The sequence below is a fragment of the Ochotona curzoniae genome, unplaced genomic scaffold (genome assembly GCF_017591425.1).
Source record: "Ochotona curzoniae isolate NIBS_2020 unplaced genomic scaffold, NIBS_Ocur_1.0 contig_2699, whole genome shotgun sequence".
Classification (NCBI taxonomy): domain Eukaryota; kingdom Metazoa; phylum Chordata; class Mammalia; order Lagomorpha; family Ochotonidae; genus Ochotona; species Ochotona curzoniae.
The window spans coordinates 4,087,780-4,100,658 of NW_024465561.1; the positions used below are offsets into that span (position 1 = coordinate 4,087,780).

The 12,879-nt window shown below is 49.0% G+C and overlaps 1 protein-coding gene across 1 annotated transcript in view; it reads right to left on the minus strand.

Moving 5' to 3' along the window:
* LOC121153684 (signal-induced proliferation-associated 1-like protein 3) overlaps window positions 1-12,879 on the minus strand; it is a 209,357-nt gene that overhangs the window by 54,556 nt on the left and 141,922 nt on the right. The window contains exons 8-10 of the mRNA XM_040976376.1: window positions 11,924-12,081; window positions 7,528-8,104; window positions 611-885 (exon numbers count right to left, since the gene is read on the minus strand). Coding sequence (XP_040832310.1) covers window positions 611-885; window positions 7,528-8,104; window positions 11,924-12,081 — 1,010 coding nt within the window. The remainder of the gene's footprint in view (window positions 1-610; window positions 886-7,527; window positions 8,105-11,923; window positions 12,082-12,879) is intronic.

Genomic DNA, 12,879 nt, shown 5'->3' on the forward strand with positions numbered 1-12,879 from the left:
CCTGCATAAATCCTCCTGCTCACCCTGAATCATTTATAGGTTATCATCCTAATAATGACGTGCATGCCATGTAAACAGTCGTCACTCTGCTTAGGCAACAGTGGTGAGGGAAAATTTCTAAACACATTCAGATGCAAGCATTTTTGATGTGTAGTTGGTTGAATCCCTGGGTGTGGAGCGTACCTTACACACTCACTGTTTTACTGCCTGCCTTTCCCTGCAGAACTCACACTCCAAGGCAGCAGACAACTGGCTTTGTTTACAGCACTCCAAATGAAGCCTCAGTCAGTATGTGCTGAACAAATTCCCTGACATGTTAGCGTGCCTGTGGGCAACAAGAGCCTTTTAATTGTGCACTTCACCTAGAAAATCCAAGTAATGAGGCACCAACGCCTCGCGGGGCTGTAGTGAGGGACGGGAGAGAATGCACAAGAGGCTCACACAGCAAGAAACAAACAGCTGTGCACCCAACCCTCGATGCGGTTATCCTCGATGGAGCGCCTGGGCCCTCGCTAGGCCTCAGCTGACAATGCCCAGGAGCCCTCCAGCCAGCCACCGTGGAGCTGTCAACTGCCACCCAGCTCCCTCCTTCCGGGGCAGGTGCCCTTACCTCCGCGGTGTGCCGTCGTCGAAGGGCGGGATGATGACCACCTTCACGGTGACCGATGTACGCAGCAGGTCAATCATCTGGTCATGGGTCAACGTGACCACGGCCACCTTGCAGATCTCCACCAGCCTGCTCCCTTGCCGGAGACCGGCCTGCCAGGCGAACCCATAATCTTCCACCTCAGCCACGGTCCCATCGTACTTCACGTGGAAGCCCAGCTGCCCAAGCCCATTCCGGCGCAAGGTCATGTCCACGGTCTCCCAGCCGTTGGTCATCACCTGCAGAGAACAGGCAGGATGGAGCTTCAGAAGCCGCTTGCATCAGTTCTCTGGACGATCTCACGGGTCCCCTTCCCACGTGTCTGTGTGTTTTTACTTTAAAAGGCAGAGGAAAAAGAACGTGGACTTTCGTCCACTGGCTCACACCTCAAACATCTACCATGGCTGTGGCTGGACTGGGGTGAAGCAGGGAGCCAGGAATCCCACAACTTGAACCATCCACCTGCTGGCCCCCGTGATCTGTAGCAGCAGGAAGCTGGAGTCGAGGGTTGAGCTGGGACTTGAACCCAGACATTCTGATATAAGATGCAGGTACCTTAACAGGTATCTTAACCGCTAGGCCAAATGTCTGTCCTAGACCCTTCTTTGAGGTCAGATTGCCAACTACTCAGCCAGGTGATGGCAAGGTACCAGCAGGGGAACTTCCACCTGGTCTCAGCACATGTTCCCGTTTTTCTAGAAAACAGAGAAGACGACACAGCGGGTGGCCATGAACTTTTTCTTTAACTGCCTCTATGTTTCTCCTGGTGTCTGTGAGACTGCACTTTTTGGCCCCTCAAAATTTGACTTTCTGGTCAGCTGAATGAATTAGGAGTAAAACTGGTATGTTCCCTGAGCCAGGATATTGAACTGCCAGTTCCCTTTGCTGGAGAACAATAACCTTTTATATAATGGTGCCAGTTTGCACAGCTACGGGCCTGGTATTTAAGAGAACAGAGCTTGAGCCCAATGGTGTGGCATAGTAAGTTAAGCCTCAGATCGTAGTGTCAGCATCCTATATGGACACCGGTTTGAGTCCCTGCTGTTCCACTTCTGATTTAACTCCCTGATAATGTGTTTCAGGCTCCTGGTTTTGGTCTAGTTCAACTCTGGCTGTTGCGGCCATCTGGGGAATGAACAACTAGGTAGAAGATCTCTATGTCTCCTTCTTTCTGTAATTCTGTATCACAAATAAAAATAAAGAAAAAAAAAAGGCCCGGCTAAAGCCCTCGCCTTGCATGCACCAGGATCCCATATGAGCGCCGGTTCTAATCCTGGTGGCTCTGCTTCTCATCCAGCTCCTTGCCTGTGGCCTGGGAAAGCAGTTGAGGACGGCCCAAAGCCTTGGGACCCTGCACCCGCGTGGGAGACCCGGAAGAAGCTCCTGATTTTGGATTGGCACAGCTCTGGCCATTGTGGCCACTTGGGGAGTGAATCAACATATGGAAGATCATCTTCTTTGTCTTTCCTCTATATATCTGACTTTCCAATAAAAGTAAAATTAAATCAAAATATAAAAAAGCAAGAGAGTAAAGCATGCAGGCTGAATCCAGGATGGACACACAGCATGAGCAGGACATGAAGCTTTGCTGTTATGTGAAGCTATTAATATTGCATCTTGGCTGACATGATGATTAGCCCAATTGGGAGGCAAAAGTCACAGCCCATGGGGTCCTCTCTAGAACCAGAATGTATTATGCTGTGTTATTTCACTTCATGACACCATTCTCGGAGGCGCGAACCCCTTGCCCACTTCTTCCAATGAGGAGTCAACCGGACAGCTCAGTAGTGAGATTTCCCCAAATCGGAAAAACACCCTAAGCTCTACAGAAGCTCCAGGCACCTGCTGTGCTATCAGTGATTCCCTCTCCTTGGAATAAAAAAGGCTGAATTTACCAAGCTATGACTACTTAGTCATACACTTGCCTGCCCTTCCCCCCAAATTGCAAGGTAGGCAATGGCTCAAATCTCCTGTGAGACGTCACTCTCAGGCTGCAAATAACACTATTTAATAGACCTATTAGTGCTGGTCTTCAAACTTTTCTGACCACCACTTGAAATATGAATTAATTTTGTCTCACTGATTAAGTCATGCATCTGCACATCTGTACATACGACCCTACAAACACAAATATTCCTTGCAATCAGATGGATTGATTACCTGCTTGTGTGACGGTGAAGAACTTACCTTGAATAGGTCACCGAGTTCGTTTGGCTCACGAACTGGACGCTGAGAATTTAGCAAGCAGGGAGAACCTGATCTAAGAGGCATTTTGTAAGATAGTCCTTATCTTTTCCCACCAAGCTGTCCTTTGATCCTTTTTATTTTTCCTTATCTTATGGACCATGGTGGAGCTGTCTGTTGTGTCTGGTACCAGAGGTCCAAGGAGTTTAACCCTTCCACCGTACGAAGACACAAGAAAGGATCATCTGTGAAATGGAGAGCCAGCCCTTAGCAGACACCAAACCTGCCTGTACCTTGAACCTGGACTTCCAAGCTTTTGGAACCATGAGAAATAAAGTTCTGCAGTCTATAAGTCACTCAGTCTAAGATATTTTATCATTGTAGCTCAAACATCTATTCTTTTAAAGTTCTCACTTAGGGGCCAGCGTTGTGGCATAGAGAGCTAGGTCTCTGCTTGTGATGCTGGCACCCCACATCAAAGTGCTGGTTACAGTCCCGGCTTCTCTACTTCCAATCTAGCTCCTTCCTAAAGAGCCTGGGAGGGCAGTGGAAGTGAGTCAGTAGATGGAAGACTTCGCCTTCCTTCTCTGTCACTGTGCCTTCCAAATAAATGCAGAAATAAAATTTTTTGAAAATTAGAGAATAGCAATTGATTTCCTAGCCTATTTGGATAGCAACTTTTTTAACAATAAGGAATTATTAATTTTTAATATGTGACAACGACAAAATAGTTACTGTTTACGAGTCTGGGTATTTCAGAAATAAATACTGAAATGATATCACACCCAAGATTGGCTTCAAAATCAATAGGGGAAAAATAAGAGAATAAATAAGATGAGTCATGTGCTGTGGTTGGTCAAGTTGGTAATGGGACACAGATACATACACGATTCCTTCTGTTTGTATATTTGAATTTTTTCATAGTTATCAAGCAGAAATTGGTTGAAAGGAAAGTTAACTCCATAGAGAAAGCTTTGAGTAGGCCTATCCCAGCCCACTGCTTCCACTCTGGGAACCAACATTCTTTTTGAAGCACTCACTCTCCTGTCCAAAGGTTGGGCTTTGGGTTGTAAGAAAAGGTCCCATGGGCCCATGCCAATGGCCAATCAAGCTATATCAACCCTTGGCATTCTGGATGGCTCTCATGAAAAAGGTTCAGCCTCTTAAAGGCCAGTAAACACTGCAGAGGCCAGGACTGCCAATTGTTGTCCATCACCCACTCCTCCTTTTTCCTACCTATTTGGAAAATGTATTGCTCAGCTTCCCTTGCAGCTAGATGTGGACACTATGACTCCGTTTTGGGCTATAGGACGTAAAGTGAAGGAACTTATGCCTCATGTTCTTCAAACAGATTTCCCTCAACCCTCACATGTTCTTCCTCTGTGAAGACAGGTGTGTGGCTAGGAGGTGACTCAGCTTGGCCATGTAGATAAACATGTTACTCAGCAGCATCTGCATAGGGGAAAGGAGTGTCTTAAGACGGACACAAGAACAGCTCCCTGACAGACTCGGCCAGCTTGAGCGCTCACTGAAAGGGAAGTTTTCTACCACTTGATCTCTCAGTCTGTTACAGCAGTCCAGTTGGTCATCAGCTACTACAGCTGCTTTGGGTCACTTTGGGTGAGGGAGAGCTGCTGTGTCTCTTGTGTCTTGACAGTTCTATTTATTTTGCTTTTGTAGCAAATCAAAGGAAGCCACACATGGAGGACCATTCTTGCTCATCACAAAGTTCCAGAAAGGAGACAGGGAGTACTTGTGGTATCCAATATATAAGCCAATTCAGGGAAACCTCTGCTGTGACCTGCACACACTGACCCAAGCCCAGCTTACTGTCCTTGGGGTGGATGCATGTGCCAGGCATTGGGCTAAGCACTTTCTGTGGCCAGTTTCACTGATGTCTCACTTGGAAAGCAAAAACTACTAATTTGATTATTTTAAGATGAGGAAGTTTAAGATGACAGGGTTAAGTTTAGGGTGTCTAGGATGGTCCAGTCAACCTGCTTGACAGTCAAACTCCAGCTTTGTCAGGAGAGGGTTGGCATCCTCGCCTTGGCGGATTTTACAAGAACAGATTCACCATGAGGAGTCCTTCAGGGTGGGCCTGCCCCATCACGGGTGATGGTTAATATTACTGCTTTCTGGCCCAATGGTTCCTAAGTAGAGTGTGGAGCTCTGAGAATCAGAATGAGGGTAGTTGTGGAAATGGGCTCTAAAAGAACAGCACCAACAGCAGGCACGAGGGTGGGCATGGGAGAGGATGGTAGAGGATGTAGGTAGAACATATAGCCTGGCACAGTTCCTGCTGTTGGGATTTGGGGAGTGGAAGTACAAGTTCAAGTTCTCAAGCTCTTAACTCACTTTGGGCCCCGGGCAAAGCTCTCATTTGACCTCTGTTTCCTCATCTACAAAGCAGAGAAGATAATGGTGTTGACCTCAGTGGGCTTCTGTGAGAAAAAAAGCAAAGTACTCCCCTTGCTCTCAGGACTGGAACGTTTGAATTCATGCACACCTCCAGTATGTGCTAAGTGTCTACGCATGCCAGATGCCAGGCTCAGGGCCAGGGACAGGGAGGTTAAGCAGGTATGTGCTAAGTGTACTGCATGCTAGATGCCAGGCATAGGGCTGGGAACTTGAAGGTGAAGCAGTAATATCATCACGTCAGAAGGTGGAAAGGCAGGCAAAGTATGTGGAATGTGTTCTGGGCCTAGTCAGGCAAGGGAGTTTGCTACCTCCATGATGCCTCACAGACAAGGTGATGCTGGACCAAACAGAAGGCAGGGAGCCATGTGAAGATCAGCAAGGGAGATTCCCACAAGAGAACAAAGGCAGTGCCAAGGCCTGAGTCCAGATAGATGCCTGAGGAGGTCTGTGGTAGCTGGGACACTACCACTAATGGGGAGACAAGGTCAGAGAGCAGAGCATACGGAGCCTCCTAAGCTGCTGTAGGATTTTGCCTTTTACAGAGAGCTAGCTGAAGGTCTGGGGTCAGCAGTGACGTGATAAGACCTCTCTGACTATGGAGCACAGGACGGATCATGGGAAAAGTAGGCTGGGAAAACAAGAGGTCAGCGAGGAGGCCGTCACAGCTGTCCAGAAGAGACCACAGTGGCTCATGCCAAGGTGGTGATAAAGGAAAGGTAGCTGCAGTCTGCCCACTAAAAGATGGCGCTTGTTTGGAGGTTCTAGTAGGGGAGCACAGCTCCTTGTATACCCTTGATTGAAGACCGGTCCTCCTCTAGCAGGGATGGTCATCCTCTTTGAGCACGCAGCTTAGGGAGGGACACACATGGAGTGGTGAGGAAGGGGACACTCACATAGCCAGCCGGATCAGCCGAATCAACCCTGGCGATCAATGGGGTGACAGATAATGCAGCCAAACTGCCCTCTCATCCTGCCCTTGGAACTCTTATTTCAGCAGTCTCATAGGCACACTAGTAGAGATGCTGAGTTTGGGCAGAGGTGATTTTTTTTAAAGATTAATTTATTTGGAGGTCAGAGTGACAGAGAAAGGGAGAGGGAGAGAATAAAAGATTTTTCATTTACTAGTTCATTCTCCTAATGCCCACACCAGTTGAGCATGGGCCAGGCCGAAGCCAGGAGCTTGGCGTTCCATCCAGGCATCCCACACGGGTGGGAAGGCCTCAAGCACTTAAGTCACCTGCTGTTGCTTTCCCAGCAGGGAACTGGATTGAAAGCACAGCAACTGTGGCCCAAATTGGTGCTCTGATATCAGACGTTAGCATTGAAGGTGGCAGTTCAATTTGTTGCTTCCAGAACACAATAGTAGCCCAAGAAACAGGTGTTACAGTCAGAAAAGCCTGTATACAGACCCCACTCTGTCATCTACTGGCTGACATTATAAGTATTCTATCTCTCCAGGCCTCAGTTTCCTCAACTGTAACCCGGGGCCAAGAATGGGACCCACACTTCATAGGGTGGGTACAAGGATTACAAAATTGTTCATGCAAAATGCTCAGCACTGGGTAAGGACTCAACAAATTTGCTTTACCAACTCACCAACTAATTCATATTCATTGAATATCTTCTGTGTGCTAGCCCTGTTCTAGGCACATGAGACAAGCAAGTGAGCAAAACCCATAAAGGTCTTATTCCCAGATCCTACTTCCTAAAAGGAAATCTCAACTCCAATGGTTATTTCTCCCTTGACCTGGAACAAACTCCGGAGCCAAAGAAGCCAAGAGCAGACCTTTCCTCATCCTGCACTTCCTGAGAATGCAAAGGCCAGCCTCCGTGATGGTGGTGCTATGAAGTCAGGTCAACTTCTCCGGGCAATGTCATCCATGTACCCCTTAACACTGGTCCATAATGTAGGATTTTTGTTCCCACTTTTCAGATGGGTCAAGGACACACAGTTTGTAGGAGGCAAAGTTAGGACTTGAAGCTAGGCCTTCTGACTCTAGCACCTATGTTGTTCAACTACTGTGCAACACCTCCTTTTCTATTTAGTAGACATGAAGTGCCACCCTGCTAACTTCCGGTGGAGGTAGTCACTGACCGAGGAGTCCCTTCTGTGGAGCCTGAGTCTTTCTTTGTATAAGGCTGCAGGCAGTCGCTACCAATTGAACTGCGATCAATCAGCAACTCTCAGTTTGGCCAACAGTCTTAGTCTGAGCTGTTCACCAGGAGTTCACAATGAGATTTTTAATGCATGACACCTTTCCCAGGCTGTGTCTTACCTTTAGTCTCTGCACAATTTCCCGTATGTCCTCAACAGAACCCTCTGTGGACTGTAGGAAGATGTGATCCCCTCGCCCATAGAAGATTTTCAGTGTCGAGGAGTCTGGGGTCCAGCCAATGACATCCCCACAGTAGCAGTTGAACACCACCTCCTTGGTGCGCAGGTCCAGAAGCACCACAAATTCGTTGGAAATTCCCAAAATGCAGTCAATTTCCACTCCTTGGGCATAGTCCTGAGCTGCCACCCTCCAGGCGATGGCCCCTGCGCTGTGCTGCTCTGCACCCACCCGTGCCTTTGTCTTCTCCTTCTTCTTGGAGGTCAGGGAGATGAGGTTGAATTTACCAGAGGAGTCGATGGGTGTGTTGGATATACAGTTTTCAGCCAGGTCCTTGAGGTATTCCTGGCGGGTCCTGGTGGCCATGGTGTGGAACTTGTCGGATTTGTGAGCAGCATTCTCAGCATTAATCACCTTGGCCAGCAAGAAGTCTCTGAAGACGTCAGATTTGCGGAATGTGGTTCCATTGGGGATCGGGGGACCGAAGGGAGGAGCATCTTTGGATCGGGTCACAGCCATACTGAAAAGGGAGGAGGGAGAAATCGCTGAGGCAGGCGGGAGAAAAGCACTGAGACTGTCTTAAGAAAATACATGATCAGAAGGAGGAGCTTTGTCTGGAAGAACAAAGTGCACATCTAATGAGTAAGCTGCTAACTAGATTAGAAGCTTTGAAACAAGCCTTACACATGCTTATACATTTTTACTTTCTATACAGTAGATGTTTAAACACCCACAGATGTCAATGATAGTACCTTGAACACTGTTCAGCTTCAGTTCTTATTTCACACACACAATCACTGTGTGGTAGATGAGATTACAACTTGCGGAAAATTCACTGCTTCCTCCCCATCTTTGTATGCTGGTGTGTCCCTGCCCCAGTGATGATCTAAGCCTGGTCAAGTGACTTGACTTGACCAATGGCTTTTAATCAAAGACTTGAAATTATCAGGGGAAGAATGGGTCTGCCTCCTATTTCCTGCATCACCAGCTGGGCTGTGGTCCTGGGTCCCTTTCTCAAAGCCTCTGCTCCTGTTGGTGGTGGTGGAGGGTCTTTCTCCCAGGGTGACTCACCAACTCACAGAAACCTTTGCTCCCAATCCTGTTCTTATTCTGTCAAGTTGGGTGGTGCAGAAATGTCTCCCTGCTGTTGCTAGCCCCTAAATGCCTCACTCTGCCACACAGGCTCTATAACCTACCCACACCATGCCAGCACCCTACTGTCTAACTTCACTTACATCCATCCCTGAGGTGAGTACTTGCTTCTTGCTGGGCCCCTCTCCAGCTGGAACTGGAGAGAATGACCAGAGACTGGTCATGTGCAAAGATCTCTGTGGTTGCCTAATGAGGAACAGAACATGTGAGAAGCCACAGGGAGGGGGCTACTGTAGGATCCCCATGCAGCAGCTCAGACCATGGCACTCTCTCAATGTTTAGAGAGGCTTCATACCCTAGAAGGGCCAGGTGGGCAGGTACCCTGGGAGCCTAGCGGATTCCCAAGCAGGTACTCAGTGTAAAGTAATGATTAAAACTTGAACAGATGGACCCAGAAGAAACAGATTTAGACCAACGTGGCACAGTGGATAAAGGGTTAACAAGATGGCATTTCCCAGGACAGACATTCTGGAAGAGGTCACACAGACCTGGCAAGTTTTCCTTAGAGGGCAATTAGGTGGGCACAGCCTTGTCCCCCAAGCTGGGGATGGATGAGATGACCCCATGAGTCCCTCAGCTTGAATTGATGATGTGGTCACTGGGCTATGTGGGCAGGAAGACTTTTGCAGCATCTTCATTCAGCATTTGGTTGCTTAAAGGGACAGAGTTTGGCTTTTCCCACAGTTCTAATTCATGATTTCAATAATCATGAAAACTGCAAGCTGCTGAAGGCTCTTGGACCATCAGAGCAGCTTGTCTGGCTCTTCCCAGCAGGAAAGGCTGGGCTGTTTCAGTGTGCAGGTCCCAGGGGTGCTCACTAAGACACAGGCCCCAGCACACAAGATGCCATGCCTGATGTAGTTAGGCGACGGTGTGACCACTACGGTCCCTGACCATCGTAGCTTAGAATTTCTAAAACTCATAATTATTCATTTAACAATTCTAGAAATTATTCATTTAACAATTATCTTCTTACTGCTTACAATATCAGGGCCAAGTATCTGTCTAGCCAGATACTCAAGTGCCCACAATGTGCCATGATAGAAACATGAAGGCACAAATGATCCTGGGAGTGCTTTCACAGGGAGCATGAGCCATGGGAAGTCGTTTTCATGGTGTGGTTGAGTATTGTGTTAGAAGTGTGATTGCACAGCATGCGGAGAAGGTAAAGGGCCATAGGAGGGTGACCAAGGCATGTCTGACTCAGCCTTGAAGGACAGCTAAGAATCCAGTAGGGGAACTCGGGGGAGTCAGAAGGGGCAGGAGGACAGGCCGGGGTGGGTGGGGCCTGGACATCTGCACCTCCCACAGGGGAGAGCCTGGAGGTCAGGTCTGTCCAGAGAATAGCTGCCTGGGGCAAAGGAAAGGAGGGAACTGGAGGAAGGCGTGAGGGGCAGCTTTGCATGCGTCTCTAACACTTCATTCTTTAAAAGAAACAAGGGAGAGCTGAAGCAAATGAGGCAAAATGTTAACATCTGTTAAATCTGGTGCTGGGCACATGGGTGTCTGTTACATGATTTTTGCACTTTTTAGAAGGTTTAGAATATTGCATAATAAACACATTTTAAAGTTAGATTGTAAAAAACAAGAAAAGTTTGTACATCAGTTAAGAAGAAATTACCCTGGAGATCACATGGAGCTGGATGGGAGAGGAAGGAGGTTGTGGTTGACCTAGAGAGGTGGACAGAGTGAGGAGGAGGGTGAGAAGGACCCACCCAAGCCAATTCACCTCCCCAACTTGGATAGCTACTTTTCCGGGGATGGGTGTATGTGTAAATAATTCCCATTTTGTCTCACCAGGGCTACCTCTCAGTTACTGAGGAAGAGCAAAACTCGAAACCCTAGCACCGTCCAGGCATGCTCTGTGTCACACTGGGCCTGAGGTGAAGGCACTCTGGGAGCAAAGGGGCTGGGAGGAGCCAGCTTCAAGCGTGGGGCCTTTCCTGTTAGCAGGTCCTGGTGTGCAATGAGCTGGTGGTACCCAGCTACCAGCAGACAGTACCCCCAGACCAGCAGCGTGCACACAGACATCCCCTCCAGCGCCAAGAATGCACCCTATAGATACATATTTGCAAATATGTGTGTGGAGAGTGCAACCAGGTTATTCACGGCCAGTGCCCACCAGTGGAGGAGTGTGCTTAAGGGTAGAATATGAGGCCATAAGAAAGGATATGAATGTATGCTGTATACTGGTGTGGGAAGACTTCAAAGACAGCTGAGTGAAAAAAACACAGGCTGCAGAAGAGTGTACACGATGGACTGCCACACGTGTGGCAATGGATAACAGGAAAATGAACACACAGCTGTCGACATGGCAGGTATCTGGAATGCCCAAGGAATGGCTGACCTGGCAGCCTCCATGAAGGCACCTCAGAAGGTAGGGGTCAGGGCACTCTTAAAAGTGGGAAGATAATACATCCCGGCCTGTTCCCAAGTCTGCAGGGACACGTGCTCACCTTGGCCTGGGCCCAGGTTACTGACTGGACCAAGGACCAATGGGCAAGGACTACAGCTTTGGCCTCCCTCTCCAACCTCTGAGAGCTTCCCCCTGCTTGTTGGGGCTGCTAGCTCCTCCGGGCTTCATGCTGGCAGGGGGAGGATACGGAACAGAGACGTCTAACACCTAGGAGGCCTGGCCCATGCTTCTTCTCCACTTGTTAACTGAAAGTCGTTAATTCTTCCCAGGTGGGGTCCACCTCCATGGGTGGCCCCTGAATGCCCAGTGCCCATCCTTCTGTTTTGATATTCTCTGGTGCATCCTTCCTGTGCCCGTCAGCCCTGGCGCCCAGCCCGGTCAATCCCTTGGTTCTGGGAAGGCAACTGATCCCAGCCAGGTCTGTGAGCTCTGTTTTGGAGCTTCTGCTTCAGCTCCTGGGAGGGAAGAGCTCTCCTTCTGCCACATCTGCAGCTGACAGGAGGTTAGGCTCCGAGCTGCCAGGAAATGAAGGTACAGACAGGAAAATGAAGCAGATCCGGTCATTCCTACACTTGTCATTTTTGAGAGCCAATAGATACAACGGCTTTTTTTTTTTTGTCTTAGGCCAGATTTAGAAGGGAGGTTGCTGTCGCACAGAAGACAGAAATCGTTGATGGGGCACCTCCCCCTGACCGAAGCACTACTGGGCAGCACACGGGGTGGCCAGGAGCTCTGCGCCCTCTGTGCCCCGCCTGGTGCGGGTGGGCCTACCTGTAGCACACATTCTCTGTGCAGGGGTTGTGGACGCGGACAATGATGAAGACGTGCTGAAAGTGCGAGCGGATGTTCTTGGGGGTGAAGGGTAGTGCTCCGGGCTCCTGGAAGATGATCGTCACTATGTCATTGCCTATGTGCCTCTTCCTCAGCAGCTGGTGAACGGGCAACAGAAGGGAAAGTGTAACAGGTCAGCTCAGAGTCCTCCTGGACCACTGACACAGCTTCTCGCTGTCACTCCGCTCCCATTCCAGGTTCCCATTGCTCCCCATGTGTAACACACATACGGGATCCGCTGCCACCACCTGTGTCCTATGTGACATCTCCCAGGCTCCTCTCTACCCTGGTTCCTGCAGCCTCAGCACTGGCTGTCCCCTCTGCCAGCTCCCCCACAGGGCTCACTCCCTGGGTCTCTGCTGCATCATCCCCCTGCTGTGGAGGCCTTTACTGACCTCTTTTCTGCATGATCCAGTCCACACCCAGCATTCCCCGTCTCCATTTATTCATCGCTGTTACTAATGCTCAATTCAGGTTTCTCATACAGGAACTGGGCTATCACCTACTGCCTTCCAGAATGCACTTGAGTAGCATGCTGGAACTGGAGCTGGAGCTGGGACTTGAACCCGGGCACCCCAAGAAAGGATGTGGGCCTCTCAAGAGACATTTCAACCATTGTGCTACATGCCTGATACTCTGTTAGCTCTCTTTTTTCCCCTCTCTTGTTTATATTTATTTTAAAAGATGTATTTATTTGAAAGGTAGAGTTATACCGAGAAAGGGAGACAGATTTTTCCAACCACTGGTTCATTCCCCAAATAGCTGTAACAGCTGAGCCTGGGTCAGGCCAAACCAAGAGCCTGGAACGCCATCCCGGTCTCCTATGTGACTAGCAAGTGCCCAGGCACTTGGGCCATCTTCGGTTGTCCTCCCAGACACATTACCGGGGAGCTGGA